The sequence below is a fragment of the Lynx rufus genome, unplaced genomic scaffold, assembly GCF_022079265.1.
Source record: "Lynx rufus isolate CCGP_SWC_20201006 ecotype Redwood Valley unplaced genomic scaffold, mLynRuf1.p SCAF_26, whole genome shotgun sequence".
NCBI classification, from domain to species: domain Eukaryota; kingdom Metazoa; phylum Chordata; class Mammalia; order Carnivora; family Felidae; genus Lynx; species Lynx rufus.
The window spans coordinates 1410178-1430735 of record NW_025814841.1 but is presented as its reverse complement, the minus strand read 5'-3'; the positions used below and the strand labels follow the sequence as shown (position 1 = coordinate 1430735).

At 38.2% G+C, this 20558-nt stretch overlaps 1 protein-coding gene across 2 annotated transcripts in view; it reads left to right on the top strand.

Annotated features, from left to right (window-relative positions):
* The window catches only part of OXR1 (oxidation resistance 1), a 367305-nt gene that overhangs the window by 136314 nt on the left and 210433 nt on the right, over window positions 1-20558 (top strand). For both annotated transcript variants that reach the window (XM_047089007.1, XM_047089009.1), the window contains exon 2: window positions 5536-5732. In XM_047089007.1, coding sequence (XP_046944963.1) covers window positions 5536-5732 — 197 coding nt within the window. The remainder of the gene's footprint in view (window positions 1-5535; window positions 5733-20558) is intronic.

Sequence of the window (20558 nt, the reverse complement as noted above, 5' to 3'; positions counted from 1 at the left end):
ATGTTATACCACTTTAAATTCCTGTGACCTAGGAAATATTCTCATTATACTACACTAGATTTTCTCAACAGTTGCTACAGTACCCCAGGGCATCCTATGACTTTACTAGGTGTATAATAGAACATTATTTTTTTCCAGATAGCTACAGAACTCAGGAACATATCCAATTAGTTATAATAAAGGTACAATTTGAATTCCACTTGATGGAAGATGTAACTCCAGTTAAGAACCCAAACTAAATGAAACCATTTTTTTTCCTTATGCATTTAAATCATAGCGGGATTTAGTTTAGGCTTACGGTAGAGTTTTATCATGTAGTGTTTAGACAAAATAACAAAACTGTTAAAAAGTGCAGAGCATGGCAGATATAGAAAGATGACTAGCATTGCTTGGCTATGACCTGAATGGAAGATGATAGAAGCGTAGTGACAGTAGATGAAAACCCTACAATGTGAGAGGAAAAGGAAAGGTATGACCAAAAGCATGTGGCAAGTGACAAATAATAGTAATTAAGGGGTAAAGGTAAAGAAGCTTAGAGAGGGTGTCTCCATGGGTAAAGCCATTCAAATAGAGAACTGACCCAGGTCCTTGGGAGCCGGTCAACATAAAGCCACTTATAGTTACTGTTGATGCAAGCCCTGGGCTTTGGGGTGTCCATTACCTCATTTAAGCCAAAAGATGCATGCATGCTACTTAGTGATTTGGAAGATGCATGGAAGATTTCTTATGCTTCTAGTAAAGTAGAAATAAATTATGTAAGAATAAATTTAGTTGATTACTATGAGGGTAGGGGAATCCCATTTAAAGTGGTTGGTATTGGGGGCGCCTGGGTGGCTCAGTTGGGTAAGTGTCTGACTTTGGCTTAGGTCATCATTTCATAGTTCATGAGTTTGAGCCCGGTTCGTGGGTTCAAGCCCCACGTCAGGCTCCATGCTGACAGCTCAGGGCTTGGAGCCTGCTTCGAATTCTGTGTCTCCCTCTTTCTCTGCCCCTACCCTACTCATGCTCGGTCTTTCTCGCTCTCAAAGATAAAATAAACATTAAAAAAATTTAAATTGGTTGGTATCAGAAGTTTTCTGCCACTTATTTTTTTCTCTAGTTCCTGTGACTTGGCATTTCATCATTGGCCTACTGGGCTTTATCTGCCCCTGGGAGAACTAGTTGAAATTGGCCTGAATCTTATTTTTTACGGAATAGGAAGGTCAAAAACCCTCCTCACACTTCCTTTCAAGTCTTTGTCCTTACTTCCATAGTTCTCTGGTCTCTACCTCTGCTTACGAGTTTGTTATTTTATGTCAACCCACACAGATTTAAAACATACATGTGCTCAAGTGAATTATTCAGTGGATTCATCTGTTTTCCAAATGATTTAGAGAGATAACACATTGTACAGCACACAAAGGACTCCTATGTAGCTTAATCTCTTCTTATCTTCTGCTTCTTCCCCCAAATCCACACTCCAGGATAGGTGAGACCCCCTACAAAAGGTGGTGCAGGCCCTGAAGTTTTGGTGTTTATCTAAAGTAGTACAGCAGCGAAGGATCTTGGGAAGCTGTTGTATATTTTCCACAGCATCCCTTGAAAGTTGGAAGAACAAAATTCCCTCATCCCTACGTCCTCTTACAAAGAGACTGGAACTTGCATTTATTGAGAACATCCCCTGTAGGTGATACACTAGGCACTTTCACAGTGTGTTTACTTAGTCCTCTGGGCCTTTTTATCCCCATTTTGCAGATGAGAAAACTGAGTCTCAGAAAAGTGTCCAACATTGTTACCTCGCTGAAAAATGTATTTGAATACATGTGGTGAAAAACAGGAATAGTTCTTTTCTGCTAAAAAACAGGAACAAGAAGGGGCAAAGATTATGAAACACTAGATAGTCTGCCTATGGGAGCCATGCCAAGAAGGATGGCTCCTTTTCCTCATTTCCTTTTCTCCATCCGAGATGTCGGCACTCATTTTCCTTTGGAAGTACAAAGCACATTAAACAAAGATTCTTTGGGTGCCTATTAAGAGATTATTTTCGTTCTCTATTTGTAATGTTTAATATCAATGAGTATTTTATCTCATGTACACCTACATATTCCATTATGCTATTTACATTTGTGTAACACATTTAATTTAGAACATTGTTAAAAATTGAGAAAGGCTTCCCTTCATGAAATTTGGAAACTGAAGGTAGCAGTTTGCAGGTTTCTTTGCCAATCACAGTAGTCATTTTTAGAATCTTGAAAGGGGTAATTCAATTACCCACACAGTTCTGCTTTCTAAAAACGTATAAATGGAAGTCTTTTCTTAAGCGAGCCAACAAAGCTACTTGCAGTTTTCCAGACTCCAGCAATAACAATGAGATCATGACACCCTTCAAGTGTTGATTGGGAAGAGTCTCTGTTGAGGAAGGGCAGGGAAAGAACAGGGAAAATACCACAGGGCTATTTTCTGCTTGCCTTTGGCCTTTGGAACCCAGAACTGTGTCCTTTTGCTCATTCCAAAGAGGCTGTAAGAAGGGCTTGTGGTACACTAAGACATTTTTAAGTGATGTAAAACTTCATCAATAATAGTATCTAGCACTGTATCAATTATAAGCTGTCATTGCTGATATGCTACAATATGAGACTTTAGTAACTGAACAATTATGAAACAGGTGAATGTAAACTATAAACAGTTTCTGGTGATAAAAATAGTCTATGAGAATTGGAGATAACACTTGTCACATTTACATTTTGAAAATAATCTTTTCTGAGAACTAGAGATAACTGGCTTTCCTTCTATAAAATTTAGCACCTTTCCCTTAAATTCCTACTCCTCTCCCCCTAAAAACTTGCTTTAGAGTGAATTTGAAATTTATTTCTGAAATCAAGTTTATAGGATGATCTGTAGAAAATTGACATTAAAAATGTATTATAGTTTTTCATAGCATGGTTGATATACAGTGTTATTTAGTTTTAGGTGCATAACGTAGTGATTTAACAATTCTGTATCTTACCCAGTGCTCACCATGATAAGTGTAGTCACTGTCTGTCACCATACAACATTATTACAACATTATTGACGATATTCCCCATGTTGTGTCTCTATCAGTGTAATAACTCCAAATGGTTATCCTACCCACACTTTTAATATCAGAGGTGGTCTTGCTTCTGTTTAAACTTTATATGAATGGAATCATATAGTATGTATTCTTTGGTACCAAGCTTCTTTTTTTTATTAAATATATTTTTTTTAAATCAATGTTTATTTATTTTTGAGAAAGAGAGAGACAGAGCGTGAGCAGGGGATGGCCAGGGATGGCCAGATTCAGGGAGAATCTGAAGCAGGCTTCAGGCTCTGAGCTGTCAGCACAGAGCCCAATGCGGGGCTTAAACCCACAGACTGTGGGATCATGACCTGTGCCGAAGTGGAATGCTTAACCGACTGAGCCACCCAGATGCCCCTCGTACCAGGCTTCTTTTGCCAAGCACTATTTTTGTGAAAACTCTCCAACGTGTTGCAAGTAGTTGTAGTTCATTCATTTCCATTGCTGCATAAAGTTTCATTGTACAGGTATTATCACAGTTCATTTACCCTTTTCTGTTAGTAGACGTTTGGGTTTTGTTGGATATTGGGGCATTTTTACAAGTAGTGCCTCCATGAACATTCTTGACTGTGCCCTTGGGTGAACATGCAGTATAGGACATATCCTAGGAGTAGAATTGGTGAGTCAGAAGCTGTATACTTCAGCTAAGCAGATATTGCCAGACATTTGTCCAAATTGGTCGTACCGTTTTACACTCTCACCATCAGGTGTTGGAGAATTCCGGTTGTTCCTCACCATCACAGTTAATATCATGTCTTTCACATTGTAACCATTGTGATGGGTGTGCTGTGAGTGCGATTTGGTCTTAATTTATGTTTCTCATGTCTAATGCTGTTGAGCACTTTTTAACATATTTCCTGGCAGTTTGGATAAAGCGTTCAATTTTCATGAATATTAAGTAGGTGGTATGTGGGAATGGCAGAAATCATACGGATGATGGTGAAACTACCAAAATTTAATAAACACTGCTTTCATTAATGAATCTTTTACTAATTGATACATTTATTCCTTTAACAAATCCTCTGCTCTGGTAAGTTCAATTTAATGGAAGCTTCTTGAGAGTTAATAATGAATAACTCCCTCTGTGGAATGATGTGAGATTACCAAGGTCCATGTCATGGGAAGCTTCCCAGAGGAGGCCATTTTTAAGCTGAGTCTGGAAACATGAGCAGGATCTGACAGTAGGACTGAATATAGAAGAATGTACTGAAAAAAAAACTAAATAAAGCCTAGATGTATGAGGATGTAGGAAACCTTTAGGAAATTACAAATTTTCAGGTGTGATTATTTAACTGATAAAGAAAACTGCTGGGGCACCTGGGTGGCTCAGTCAGTTGAGCATCTGACTTGGGCTCAGTTCTTGATCTCATGGTTCACGAGTTTGAGTCCCACACTGGGCTCTGTGCTGACAGCTCACAGTCTGGAGGCTGCTTCGGATTCTGTGTCTCCCTCGCTCTCTGCCCCTCCCCCTCTTGTGTGCACTTGCTCTCTCTCTCTCTCTCTCTCTCTCTCTCTCTCAAAATAGGCAAACATTTAAAAAATTAAAAAGAAAAGGAAACTGCCAACTTGTTTTCTGTAGGGAATTTAGACTTGAAAAATGACACTTAACAGTAGCCTCTGGAAGTACCAGGAGCCAAGAGTAAGCTAGGCTTAGGGTTCAGTTACAATTACAAATATAAAATTGTGTAGCTTGAAGTATTTGAATTTAACTCCTATCGTTTATCAGGAACTTTTATATCAAGAGAAACATTCTATATGCATGAGTGGGGAAAATGTTTTACGGATAGCTTTTTGCTTTCCATGTTAGTTCTGATGTCAGCTCTCTAAAATGTAGAAGTGAACAATGCATGACAGTGTCTGCAGAAATAATGTGAACTCTGTAATTTTTACAGCTAAGATGCTATTACAGATTAAACAGAAAAACACTGACAGCATCTAGTTACCCAAATAGTCATTTCATTATCTTTTTCTGGGTTGCAATTATTTATTTCTAACTAGTGTTTTACTATAGCTTTAAAAATACTCCTTTCAAAACTAAAAGCAATAGCCAAATGCATTATCTTTGTCCAACACCACATTTTAGTTTGCTATTAGGAAAAATAAAAGTCCTTTCGCATCTGCATTCTAATACCTTTTAATGAAACCTTTAAAAATGATTAGGTAGATTTTTTTTTCCCCAACTAGTTTCACAAATATTTGAAGAATTTAAAATACTATAGGGAAAGTCTATAATTTCTGAATAAATCTTCTTCTGTTTCTGGGCTGATATTAACTCAGTTGTTGAAAAAAGAATTATGCATTGAGGAGGGCACCTGTTGGGATGAGCACTGGGTGTTGTATGGAAGCCATTTTGACAATAAATTTCATATTAGAAAAAAAAAAGAATTATGATGGAGATAAAGTTGAAACAAGTGTCTGCTGGGTCGGTAATCACAGCCTGTGGTATTCTTTACCTGTAGGTTGAAGAAAAAGTCCCAGTCGGTGGATATTACCGCTCCAGGGTTCAACCCTCTGGCTGGTGCAGGAAAGCCAATGCCGCAAGCGAGTAAGCCCCCCGCACCCAAGACACCCATCATTGAAGAAGAGCAGAACAATGCGGCCAATACCCAGAAGCATCCTTCTCGGAGGAGTGAACTGAAGAGGTTCTACACCATTGGTGAGCACCAGACATTCCATGCATGTGAATAGGTGACGTGTGTCTGAACAGCACTGTGTCACCTGTGCTTGTTTATATGAGCGTATATCGTTCTGATGGTTTGTGTGGTCATTTCCATTGAATGTGGAAATTGAAAAACACTGAAAACCTTCAACAGATTGAAATAAGAGAGGAGGCTTAAGGACCTTCCATAGCCTCGCTTGAGAGGAGTTAATTTTATGTATATATAGTTTTCCAATTTTTAAGCTTATGTGCTACCATTTTCATTTTTGCCATTTTTCAGCTGGAGCCATTTTTTGTTTGATTTTGTTCGTTTCATTTTCCCTCCAGGCACTCAAGTCCCTGACCCTGTTCTGTCAGGTTGTTAAGGCAGTGGTTGATGTCACCCTGTGACTAACAAAGCCATTAGGAAAACAGAGTCTGAGGGAAGGCAAATTGGCCTTGCACAGTACTTCACTTTGGAGGGACTGAATCCCATATAGAACCCATCATCTAAGAAAGTCGTCAGCTATGGATAGAGTCTTTCAGGCATTATGGGCCTGTTTTCCTGGATAAAATAATATCCTGTAATTTTGAACTTTATCACTTAATTGGGATTTTAAGTAAATAAGTTGAATTATCAACTTTTATATACCAATATTTGTCCATTATGTCTTTGTCCTTGCTTTCTAATAACAATTTTCAGTGTTTTAGGTCTATTTAAGACAAAAGTTGCTCAGTATATCATATATGGTAGAGGATGATGCATAGGGGAGATAAATCTACCCAGGAAGAGGAGGTGGATGCTTGGCCTTGCTTTATTATTTCATTCTAGAGATATTTGGTCATATCCAAAGCCTTAGAAGTAGAAACTATGGCTTAATGGGTTTACCAAAGCTACATCAAAGGGGTCACATTTTATTTGGTATGCACCACCCTAACTATCCCAATATGGGATGTTTGAAATGTTTTTCTCAGATACTTCAGGGTTCTTCTCTAGAGATCACAACCAGAAGACCGGATTCTAGTTCTGACTCCCACATCAATTTTCTGGGTGACTTTATCAAGTCACTTTCCTATGTCTTTGGGTTAGGTTGTATCCTTCAAGCTTGAAGACATGCTTCTGTGTTGGTCTAGTACTATTTCAGGATATGGCAACTAAAACCATGCTTTCCCCTTCTACCACTCTATGTCCTCTTCCTGTATCTACTCTCAAGTGCCCTATTCTCAGATGAAGATGTTCGAGTCTTATTTTTCAAGAGATAGCAGGCATGGTGTCTTTGAGGATATCAGTAGTCAAGTAACAAGAATTGATATAAGACAGTGGCAACAAGTGCATGTTTACATTTTTAAAACTTACAGTAGCATGTTTCTAAAAATCAGTCAACTAGAAAAGCCCGTAAAGTTTACTGCGTCTCTATTTTCCAATGTCCTCTCCTCCCATCCTTCAACATGCCCACCACCTTCTATTGCTTTTCTGACTTATTAACTGGATAAGAAGAAACAGTATTTTGCCTTCAGAAAATAAAGTTTATTATATAAACCAAATATGCCTTAAAGATGAGAAAATGAGGGAGAAACAATGACCAGTTTGGCCACATGAATAAAGAGACAAACCTAGAAAATAGAAGTCTAAATGGTGAGTTTGGATTTCAGAAAGATGAACTGTGAATGATTTTTAAATAGCCCTACCACTAATGAATATTTAATTATTGGATTTTCAACAATTTGATTCATAATCAATGCCAATGGCATGTCTATTATGTTAGAACAGATATCTGAATTATAAACAATGTGTTCATATAACCCTTCTACTAATTTGGACCCACAGCTATTATTTTCAAGGCCGAAATATTAGCAACTATGTGATCATTTGTATTGAAAGATTATTTCACAAAACAAGTATATTTCAGTATTCCTTAATACATGTGTTAGTAATAACAACAACTAAAACTACCACTAATTGGTAATGCCGTATACCAGGTACAAGTGAAGATTGTTAGGTAGGTGTTATACTCTTTATTTTTATAGATGAGGGATAGAGCCTGAGAAAAGTTAAGGAGCCATGAGTAAGATAGCAGACTCTGCAAATGAAATTAACCTTGTGACACTTCAGAATCGGCTTCTGTGTTATTCAGAAGGATACCTGCAGAGGTGAGCCAAAGGAGTTTCTATGGGTAATACAGTGGGGTAATGTTTTTACTTCAATTCTCAGATAATCTCATTTAAGGAAACCATGCCAACTAACGCATCCGCCAGCCAATGTGCCCTTTCATTGAAAGCTATCTTTCGATGTCTCAATTTATGGTTCACAGAACTGAAAAAAAAAACAAAACAAAACAAAACAAAACAAAACCTAGGAGCCCTCATGTGGCCAAGTTGAGTACTACATTTAAATTTTGCAGTGAAAGCAGTATTGTATTTAAGTGAAATACTATATTTAATTGCAAGTGATGATTCTGGGGATTAAAGAATTTTAAAATTAAAAAAATAGAAAATTTTGAAGTTATTTAAATGTCTTTTAGTGGGTGGGTGGTACAGTGGGTTTCTCTAGAAATTAGTTTTGACCTCACAGCTGTTATCCTTCATGAACTGATGTATAGGATCTATTTTCTGTTGTGAGAACTCTAAGAAAGATATTCTAGTCTTGTATAGACAATAGTTTCAGGTCCTCAATTATTCCTAACAATAGAAACATATTAAACCTAATATAGCAGCAAAAAAAAATGACACAGCATAAACTCATTTTTTATAAGAGAATTAACCCTTCTTATAAGAAGTATAATAACAATTCATCATTTTGTATTAAGTAGGGGAAAAGCTATTCTCTATTGATGTAAAATATATGAATCTTTGTCGCGACCGGCACGACAAACACCGAGGTCAGGGTCCTGAGGGTAGGGGAATGCAAGAAAAAAGAGAGAGTTTGGGAACAGGAGGGTCCCGTGGGCTGATGGCCCAAGTGACGGCTTTATTGTTGCTGTACACAATCTGTTATATCCAGACTCTTATGGGTCAGGCCATTCTAAGAATAAACAGGTTTCACGTAATCGCTGCCAACCAAAACATTTAGTTCTGTGTTTCTTGTGCATTTTCTAGACGGGTCACAAGACCTTGTTGATAAGATTGCTAGCAAAACACAATTCCCATGTTTGTTTCTATCTGACTCGGGGTAGAAAAAGGGAGGTAGCATTACTGCCAACACCTGCAGACCACAGGCTTCAGGAATTAACTTTCTCAACCTTGACAAGGCTTTCGTATGCCCTTGAAACTGGAGGAATGGGAGGGGGAACCACTGGGTTGGCTTGAGTCAACAGGGAACGTTGCTCGACCCAGTCTCAGCCTGGCGCCGGGGCCCGGCCTCCCACATGAATGGGAGGGGGGAACCACCGGGTTGGCTTGAGTCAACGGGGAACGTTGCTCGACCCGGTCTCAGCCTGGCACCGGGGCCCAGCCCCCCACATATCTTCACGTAAATGAAAAGGAAAGTAATCACAATATCAGGACCATGTAAGGAAAGAGCTTTTTCTGCCCTGCTTCTGTCACTAACTGTATAATCTTGCAGTTATTTGCCATCTCTGGACCTTAATTTTTTCAAATCTGTAGAATGAAAGATTTAGATCAGATCAGTGTCTAAGTATCTTTTGTCTCGTACTCTCTTTTTATTATCATAACTGGCTATATGAAGTACTATGTAAGTTTTTCTTGCTGTGAAACAAATTGCCACAAACACAGCTCTTTAAAACAATGCCCATTTAGCAGCCCACAGTTATGTAGGTCAGAAATCTACATAGCATGGCTTGGTTCTCTTCCCAGTACATTACAAGGCTAAAATCAAGGTGCTAGGTGGACTGAGTTCTCATCTGGAGGCTCAACTAGGGAAAGAAATGCTCCCACATTCATTCTCCTTATCGCAGAATGTCGTTCCTTGCAGTTGTAGGACTGAAGTCCCCATTTCTTTCCTGGCTGTCAGGTCAGGGCCACACTCAGCTTTGGAGGCCACTCTCTTTCTTTGCCATGTGGTCTCCTCCATCCTCAAGCCAGTAACTGTGCTTCAGATCCTTTTCATCTGAATCTTTGACTACGTCTCCTGGGGCTAGCCAAGAAAGCTCTCTGATTTTAAAGGGCTCAGGTAATAGATCAGGCCCACCCAGATGATCTCCCTGTCTGAAAATCAGCAGAACCTAATTATGAGGGTCATGCCCATCATATTCACAGTCCCAGGGATTATGCATGCATATAGATCAGAGGGTTGAAAAAAAAAAAGATCAGAAGGATGAAGAATTTGTGGACCTCCTTAGTATTCTGCCTAACATATTTTATACCCCTTACCCAGTATATAGCACTATATACTCAACTACCAGCACAGCTCAAGCAAAACTTCCTTAAAACATTTCTGTCATGGGGCGCCTGGGTGGCTCAGTCGGTTAAGCATCCGACTTCGGCTCAGGTCATGATCTCGCGATCCGTGAGTTCGAGCCCCGCGTCGGGCTCTGTGCTGACAGCTGAGAGGCTGGAGCCTGCTTCGGATTCTGTGTCTCCATCTCTCTCTGCCCCTCCACTGCTCATGCTCTGTCTCTCTCTGTCTCAAAAATAAATAAAAACATTATAAAAAAAAATTCTGTCACTATCTGTTCTGATTTTTATCCTATCCTAATGCTCTGTCAACTCACTGAAGCAATTACATAATTAATCAATTGTGATCTACAGTTTGAAAAATCACTGGACTGGATATTTGAAGTCCTTCAAATACTTAAAATTATGTTATTATTTTTAAATTATAGGATTAATTAGAACTAGAATGATCCAGCATTAAATTAGTAGGTTAATAGATGAAAATAGAATAAAATTTGTCACTACTCCATTGTTTCTGCTAGATAAAACTCCTGGAGTTTGGCATTCTTCGACATTGGCGCTCTATGACATTCTTTTCATCGTCCCAGGTAGACAGAAGACAAAACCAAATAGTAGACTCAGATATTTGTAATGTGCTTTTTATTTGATACCTTTAATTCAGAGAACCATATGTAAGGACTTGTGAAAGAATTGTAGATTAGGCATAGAGGTAGTAAAGAAGACACTACATGCAGGATCCAAAAATGTCCCATTGTTCCCAAGTTGAATCTGTATAATTCTATGTAGTATTTGTTCCTTGCTTTAGAATCTAGAGCTAGAATTTGTACCTCTTTTTCCACCTCTTGTGATTGTTAGTAAAAGGTGCTGAGGTCTTCCCATTCTGACAACTTCCTTGACATTTATAAAATAAAACAACTCTTGACTGGCTGTCCCCACAATCAGTCATTCATGAAACACCAAATGCTGATGAGCCCCTGATCAGTCCCTCCTCTGTGAAAACCTTACAGGCAGTGCTGATGAGAATAGAAAGAAAAGTAAAATAGAGAGCCCTGCTTTCAAGACAGTCATCAAATGGGTGGGAGAGGAGAGTGCCTGGTAAAAATGGGTATACCAGTGAGTAGAACTCAAGACAGATGCCCTAATGACATTGTGTGTGTGGTAGGGGGACGAGTGGGGAGCAGCAGAGGCTAGGGGAGGCTCACTCAAAGTGCTGTGGAATCCAAAAGATGGAGAAATTGCACCAGATTGTAAGGACTCTCATGGACTCTTCATTAGCTCCATAGATACAGTCGCCTTTTATCACCTCTTGCCCTCCTTGTGTTTAAGCTCCCTTAGCATCTGGCATGCACTTGTCCCCTTTATCAATTCCTATGGGGAGGGAATGATGCCATTAATTTCAGTAGTCTGAGTACTGAGTACAGTGTGAGGTGCAGAGTAAGTGCTAAATTAACTTTGGGGGCGGTAAAGAGGAGGGAAAACGTGGTCCTAGTGGAGGTTGTGAGGAGTAACTTTGCCCTTGCTAGTGGAGGAGGAGGGAAGGAAATTGGCCAAGAGTTCAGTTTAAGGAAGAGCTTCAGAGGCTTCAGGAACATCTGCTTGGAAGAATGGTGAATCAGATAATACAGCCTTCCACTTTATCTATCTATCTATCTATCTATCTATCTATCTATCTATCTACCTACCTATCTACCTTAGAGTTATCAGAGCCCTCTTTTATTACTTACACTAATGCTCTGTGCAACTTCACAGAGAAGGCAGACCAGGGTGGAACTTAGCCTTCTCAGGTTTCTGGCTCAACAGAGCTTCCAAGCAGATCCAATAAGGAGGCTCCTTGGCTCTCAGGTGTCCTGATGAATAATACCTCTGGAGCTTTCCCTCCCTTGAGACCTCTCACTATCAGGTCCTTACCTTGTCATGTGAACTGACAGCCTGCTCACCTTCTTTAATCTCCTGTTTACTCTCATGACTCAGTCTCTGCCTTTTATTCCGTCTGTATTAATGTCACCAGAACACCTCCTCTTTGCAAGATGCCCCCTATGGTGAGTTAGTCAATGTTTTTTACACAGTACTTTTCACTTATATTCAGATGAGTGAGTTCTGGATTTATGTGAGGGATGTGTATAATTCAGACTCTTCCACATATGAAAATATGTTCATTTATGAATCTATTCATTTATTGAGTCAATAAATATTTAGTGAATGCTCACTACATGCCAGGTCTTATCCAAAATTCTGTTAATACAACAGTAAACAAGACCAAGTCCATGACCTCAGGTGCTTATATTCTAGTGGGGAAGATAGGCTATAAACAGTCAGGTATCTAGCACATTGCCAAGGGATGAGGAGTATTTAAAGTTTTTTTTTAATGTTTTATTTATTTTTGAGAGAGAGAGAGAGACAGAGCACGAGTGGGGGAGGAGCAGAGAGAGAGGGAGACACAGAATCTGAAACAATCTCCAGGCTCTGAGCTGTCAGCACAGAGCCCGACGCGGGGCTCGAACTCACGGATGGCAAGATCATGACCTGAGCCGAAGTTGGACGCTCAACCGACTGAGCCACCCAGGCGCCCCAGGAATGAGGAGTATTTAAAGGAAAAAAAAACAAACAAAACAAGGGAGAAAGGTGATAGAAAAGTTACTCTATAAAATGTTTAAATCTTATATAATTTTTATTTGATGAATTTTGTCAGATGACTTATACGGTCCTAAGAAATCACTTAGGATGGTGTCAATTACAGGACATTAGATGTGTTCATAATAGATTTTTCAAAGCACTTTTGCTTTCCTTGCACAGAATTAGGTTTTGAAAAGACTAATGGAATTGACATTTGCAGCATGAAGAAGAACATGATTGAGGGGAAATGTAATGCTCCTCAAGCTGCCTGGCACTGTTTAAAGAAGTGGTGTCCAGATGTTTTTTCATTTCTATCAAGAAAAGAATAAAACATGTGGATTAAGCTGTAGTATAGAATATTGAAATTACATAAAGAATGTAACACATTTTCTTATATGTTACCGGAAAGTTTGCTTTTTGTTTATTTCTTAACGTATAGCTGTAACCTCTTTAGAATGGTTCAGAAGTCAGTTTGCCTAGAGGGAAAAGACCAACGCTCAAAGATCCTAAATGATTGTTATCAATGTCAGGAAGGCTGAGGTGTGGTCATTCCCTGTGTTTATTAAGAGCACCTTCTTTTGCTCAAATGAGCAACAATCAATGGTGATAAACTTGGCCTCTGAAATTGATGTCTAAGTTGGAATCCCATTCCCCGTGCTATATGTATGACCATAAACAAGGTACTTGGAATCTCAGAGCCCAGCATCTTCACTTACAAGAGGAAATAAAACTAGCGTTTACTGAAAGGGCTGTGGTGAGGAATAAGTGAAATGATCTACGTAAAGTGCTCATCCTAGTGCCTAGAATTGGGAAGTTCTCAATCAGTGTTAACTTGTTACTGTTGCTGTGCATCAAGGATACAGCCCGCACAAGTAATCCCTGGGGAAGGATGTGAAGCTTAACCTGGAATTTATGTGACGCAAGCCTACCGTCTTTTGATCCTTGTAGATCTGGTCACCTTATATGTCTTGTTTAAAAAAAACACCTGCAGTGGTTCCTTCCTCCCCCCCCAGAACATAGGATTGTTGCCCTACAGACCTTTCCTTTTCTGCTCCTTTGTGCTCTCCAGCTTTATCTCAGACCCCAGCCCTATACCCTAGCTAAGCCAAATTCCTTATGATTTACCAAAGGTGTTCTTATGTATGCTATACCCGGGGCTTTATGTTAGCTCCTCTTTCTCCCTAGAATAGTTTGGGATTCAACCGAAACTTCCCTCATAACTGGCCACACTTTCCCCAAATCTGATCAACATGAATAGATTTCAAAGCATTTTAACATACACATTATCAGTGTTTTAGGTCTCTAACAAATACTCATTGAATTCAGTGTTTGCTTGTAACATTCTTAAAGGGTACGTGGAATATATATATATATATATATATATATATATATATATATATTCTGACCACCGTGCAGCATTCTGTGCAATTAAGTCTCTGAAAGTTGAATGATTTATTCATGATCACATTTTGTATAGCGCGAAACCAAGGAAAGAATCTACATAGATGGATGACTAATAGTAAAGACCTTGGCCTCTGTACATTTTCAGATCACATTCTTTTCTCAGAAGCGAAACAAAAATGAAATAACATCATTGACTGAGATCTCAGTGAGTGGTTTCCCAGTGCAAGTCCATACCATTGATGGTGAAACAGACCATTAAGAAAGAGTATTAGTTTTTTCACGAAATTAAATTTATTCAACTAAACTGACTGTTCTTTCCTTCTTTTCTCTTACTCCTTTTTTCCTTCCTCCTTTCTTCCTTTTTCCCCTTCTTTCCTTTCTTTTTTTCCTTTTCCTTTTCTTTCTTTCCTGCCTCCTTCCCTGTATTAAAATGAACTGCCTTTTTGTGAAATGATGGCATAGTATATGTATTGGTTTGGTAGGCTTTTTAAATAAGATTTGTTCTTTTTAAATCTCATTGCTTATCAAAAATAAATTGGGAAATGTCCACCAGAATACTCCTTTGAAATTTTACTGGTCTGTGAAATTGTAAACTCTGAAACTCTGAGAAGACAAGTGTTCTTGTCTTTTGCCCTGCCTTCAAGATAGAATGCCTTCAATATTGCAAACTTAATGAAGCACAGTTAAATATAAATTCGTATCTTACTAACCCTGGGTGCTTACATATTAGAAAGAGAGCCTGCAGAATTAGGGGTTCCCTGGGAATTCTTCTGAGTAGTTGGCAAAATTAAAACAGTAATAACTAGTTTGGAAACTCTAAAAAGAGAAAAGCAAGATGCATATTTTAACTGCTTTTTAATTGCAGTACACTAAGCATTTTAAAATATCATCATATAACTTGTATGCCTCTCATTTTGAAGCCAGACTTTTTAATTATAAGAATAAAAAAGAGCAACTCTAAAGTGAAAACACTGTAACAGGAGAGAAAAAAAAATGGGAAAGAGTAATCTTCCTAGAGGCAACACATTCTGCAGCATGAAAGTAGGTCACCCCTAAACCAGAACCTTCTCTCCAAGCTAGAAGAATCTTCATGCAAAAGCAGAAAGTCTCTGTGATTTAATCAGCAGAACCATCTTGACATACGGGTCACTGTCTATAGGCACAGAAACTAAAATGGATAACTGTTCTCAGGGTTCAAATTAAATCATGTTCTTGAGAAAAATGACTTTGTTTTGAAGTCTGTTCTGACAGTTTGATGACTTCTTGTATTTTCTGAGTCACAAGAGTCTTTAGGGAAAATCATTCCATTGCTGAGGTTCCTTGTGATACATGAAACTGAAATTTCCCAAATTGACCTGGGCTTTTCACAAATTTTGAGGACCACCACATGTGTAGAAGTGTTGTTTCTTTTATTTTTTATAAATATTGCATACGAATGTGCAATTTTATTAAGATAGTGAATTTAAGGATATTGAGAATCCAAGTTCAATTTTTTGTTCTTTCGTGGGATAAATAGACCTAAGGACTCAATATATGCATCTGTGTCTGTGTGTATGTGTTGAAGAGGTATTTAATTGGGTTTTTATTTTATGTCATTTTTATAATCCATTCCATTTAAAACCCACTTTCAAACATGAAGGCTAGGAGAACCCACCAGCAGAAACTTCTTTTCAACTCTAGAATAAATATGAAAGCTTTATGTCTTTCTAGAGAAATTAGATATTTTTTTTACTACATATTTATACAATTTTAAACCTTACTAAGAAGCAGTATGTACTCAGAAGGAAGAAAAATGTTTGTTTGATATCCCTTTAGATTGGTAGTACCCATAATGTGGCAGATAAGCTTGCCAACTCTAATTTTCCTGGGTTAGCACCATATTTTGTACATTTGCCTTATTCTTTTTTTTGTTCTAATTCTGTGATTGTTCTGTGTCAGAAGTAATCAAGTCAGGACCAAGAAACACAGCTTAATCACGGTTGTGATAAATGGATTACAAAATGTCAATAAAGCTGAGGTTTCCCTGAGCAGCTTGTATTGGTATTGTTAACCTTAAACAACTTTATAACTTTTTGTTATTTATAACAACTTAAATAACTTTCAGTTATTTTAAACAACTTTATAACTTTTTTTTTATTTATAACAACTTAAATAACTTTCAGTTATTTTAAAAATATGTTGATTCGGGAATAGCAGAGAACTGCAATTCAGGACAAGCAAGCTAAGGCAAAAACGTAGAAGACGAGAGATAAAGGAGAGGAATGCCCTTTTACAGAGGAAATCCGGAGGGTTGGGAGCACTGTGATAAAAAGTCCACTGGTGTAAACTGGGAGTTAGAAGTATAGTGGTCTTTTATTGGTTGAGTTGTGACAGCCTCTCACTGGCTGGGCTGGTGGCAGGAAGAAAGGAGCGGGTAGAGTAGTGCGGTTTGGCAAGGTGTGTCGCTTCCTGTTGGGTCTGTAATTAAAGACTAGTGATAAGGCGTGAGCGCTCCCCCTGCTGGCCTTCTGATTCCATTTTAAATGAGGTTTCCTTTAATTAATTTTCACAGAAAGGTGTTTGAGTTGCAGCTAATAGTCTTATAACTTACTAAAAACAAATTATACCTGTCAATTTACTTAATGATTTCTAAACAGCCTAATTAAAACTAGTTAGAATTGTGGAATAATTAAAATGGACATTGTGTCATGGTTGAGAAATATTCATGATCCTGTTTGAAATTTGCTAAATCCCTATTAAAATAAGCCCTTTAGCACTGTCGGCAATCAAAACTTGCCCTTTCCACTTACCAACACTTGTAGGAATGTTCCGTCTCACTGAACCATGACTAGGGGAAGAAAATAACAGATGATTAAGAAAGACCACTTTATTGTAAACATTTAATGGTAGAATTAATGGCAATTTGAACAGTAAAATATGTGTCCTAATTTCCCCAGTATTTCCATTTTTTTAAAACAGTATGAATTTAAAGAGCTTCCAAGGATTTTTCACACATTCAGAAAGAAAGCTGTTGGTATCTCCTGATTATTTTTAAGTTGGCTTTTCTTCCCAATTCATACTAAAGACATTTCTTCACACATTAAAAAAAAAAAAAATCAGGATTTATGTTCCTCAGTGAAATGATGACCATGTTCACAACTCTGACCAAAAAAATATTACTTAGAAGAATAAAAATAGTTAAAAGCCAGGCACAATTGAGGGGAAGGCTTCCATTGCTATTTCTGCCAGATATTTTGAAACTACTTTGACTACAGTTAATTACTTTGAACAACTCAATTATAAATGTTTCAGTGACCATTTGTAATAGATTTACAGCAAAGCACATATACTTCTCCATGCAAGCCAGGCCTTTACTGAGCATTTTTGAAACTTCATTAATGCAAACTTTGAGATCAATTGGACAAACTATGAGATTAAAAGCCTTTGTGTTAGTACAATCCATGAATAAAAAGATACATGGATTTGAACTGGAAACATGAGTTCAGGGTACAGAAAATACTATGTTGAAGACATTAGCTTAAGAAACAGCTTTTTACTGGGTAAAAATACCTACTAAGAGGAATCAAATGAGGTGGTTTTAAAGTAATATTATCTCTTAATTAACCTATTTCATGTTACTATGCATGTTAAAGTTAAATAACTTCAAAATATTATATGAATAAGTTTTTAGTAATTTAGATGGATGGTTCCTGGGGGAGAAAGCCCATGTTGTCCCTGTAATCCTGGCCAGTGAACCTCAGCATCCCATTTCCTCTATTCTATTTGGTCATTTATTTGGTAAACGTCTTTCATAAATTTGAGTCTTAAGTCTTCTGGTACATTTTGTCTTGTGGAAAGAACTGATATATGTTTAATTTAAAAGAAGTGTGTTATAAATATTAAAAACATTACACATTCAGTATATGGAAAATAGCCCATCATCAGAGAAATCGGTGAGACTTTAAATAGTGCCTGCCCATCTACTGCATTACAATATTTTGTTTGCTAGCATTTGTACTCAAGGATCCTTGGACTTTATGTGTTGCTTAAATTTTAATACGCTGATAGAAAGGACATTGATTTCGTCTCGTAGTTCTTGAAGCCATAGGAGACAAAAAGTATTGTCAATAGTATATTGGAGCTAAAACATCATAGGTGCTCATGGAGAGTTGAATGTTAGGACTGTTTATTGAGTGTTTTATAGACCAATTCAAAATAATTCCCTTTCCAATTAGGTAGTTTAAGTGTCTTTGAAGTCTTTTTCAAGTACTATTTCAAGTGAGTCAGGATGTAGCAAAAGCAGTAGAATAATATTTACTCTGAGAAACAGGATATCTAGAATGCTGTTTGGAGCTATAGAGTTTCACTTCCTGCTTTAAGTAACTTTGTCAAATTACAGATCTTTTGTGACATGCGAAACATTCTTGTAAATACACATAGGGTGAATGGGATGGGAAGGGTATAGCCAAAAACATGCATTTAAATAAAAAAGAGAGAAATATAAATAATAATGCCTCTTGCCATGTTCTCATTTATTTTTCACCTCTACTCCTGTATAAGCCTATCTGAACTTCAATATGCAGTTTTAAGAATGCTTGTTCATTCATTTACTTAATAAGTGATTGAGCACCACTGACAAGTGCCAATAGTTGGAAATGAGGCTTCAGAAAGATGAGAGGCTGAATAAATGGGGGTCTTGTGTGCTGTACTATGGAATTTGGACTTAATCTTAAGCATTGGGAATTGTTGAAGGGTTTTGACTAGGGAAATGCCTTGATAAAGTCTCTTTATAGAGGGTTGTTTCAAGCACCGTATGGAGAATAGGTTGGGGATATATATGCCTAGAGGCAGAAAAGTCTTTCAGACAAATGGTGTAAGGGCTGAATACATAATATGGTGTACTGTTTAGGAGCTTTGGCTGTGGGATTACATAGGGTTTAGATCCTAGCTTGGCCGTTCTGGGTAGCTCTGTGACTTTGGACAAATCACTTCTCTGAACTTCTGGTTTTCATTTCGGAAGTGAAAATCTTACCATGTACCACTTAGGTTTGTAATAAGGTTTGCATGAGATAATGTGTACAGATTGCCTAATAGATACTGGCTTAGAGTAGGAACACAGTGAATATTAGATACAAAGCAAAGTATCAAAATAATAAAAAGTGACGGGAGCCTAAAGTAAGGCAGAGGCAATGGGACAAGAAAGAATTACAGAGAGATGATCTAGAAATATAAAGGAATTGATGATCAACTAGAAATGAAGAAGGAAGATTTTCCAGTTCATACTATAGTTTCAGGTTAAAAAAAATTTTTTTTAAGGTTTATTTATTTTTGAGACAGAGAGAGACAGAGCGTGAGTGGGGAGAGGCAGAGAGAGAGGGAGACACAGAATCCAAAGCAGGCCCCAGACTCTAAGCTGTCAGCACAGAGCCTGATGTGGGGCTCGAACCCACAAACTGTGAGATCATGACCTGAGCCAACGCTTAAATGACTGAGCCACCCAGGTGCCTCTGTAGTTTGAGGTTGTAAATACCTGAAACAACAGCTAACATTTTTCAATTAAGAAGATATATCTTCTTTTGTAAACAGAATGAATATCTATATGGGCCAGAAAAGGGGGTAAAAACACATAACAATATATGAACACTGAAGCCCTGGGCCTTTTGAGCTCTGGTTCAGAAACAGTCAGGGACAGCCAAGAAGTGCTCAATTTCAGTAGGGGGACTAGGACTATAGGACCCTATGAACTGTGACAGGCAAGTAGAACTCAAGAGAACATGACCAGTAAATGCAATGCAGGATCCTGGGTGGGATCCTGGAACAGAAAAAGGACAGTAGGTAAAAGGTAAGGAAATCTAGATGAGGTCTGAACTTTGGCTGGCAGAAATATATCATTATTGATTCATTAATTATAACAAACGTGATATCTGATATATGATGTTAATCATTGGGGAAATTGGATGGTGGGGTATATGAGAATTCTAGACTATCTTAGCACAGTTTGGTAAATATAAAAACTATTCTCAAATAGAAACGTTTGTTTAAATGGCAGGGGAATAGAACCCCCTTCACTTCTTTGAACTTGACCTAAGCAGGGGTTCCCAACTATGAAAGGAGGCTGGAAAAAGCTGTGATGCTGCCCACCCCAGGTGGTGGCACTAGCAAGCTTCAGAAGCCAGAGGAAAAAGAGGAAGGCTTGCAGCCTGGGCCTAGGAGAAGCCACCCCTTTATTTGTTATTTTGATCTATTTTTGTACCCACTGACAGCATGGGCTAGGAGCCACCCATGTAGGACTTTTGTCTGGGGGCGCCTGGGTGGCTCAGTCGGTTAAGTGTCTGACTCTTGATATCGGCTCAGGTCATGATCCCAGGGTCATGGGATCGAGCCCTGGGTCAGGCACTGCACTGAGCCTGGAGCCTGCTTGGGATTCTCTCTGTCCTCCTCTCTGCCTCTCCCCTGTTAGCGCATGTGCTCTCTCTCTCTCTCAAAGTAAATAAA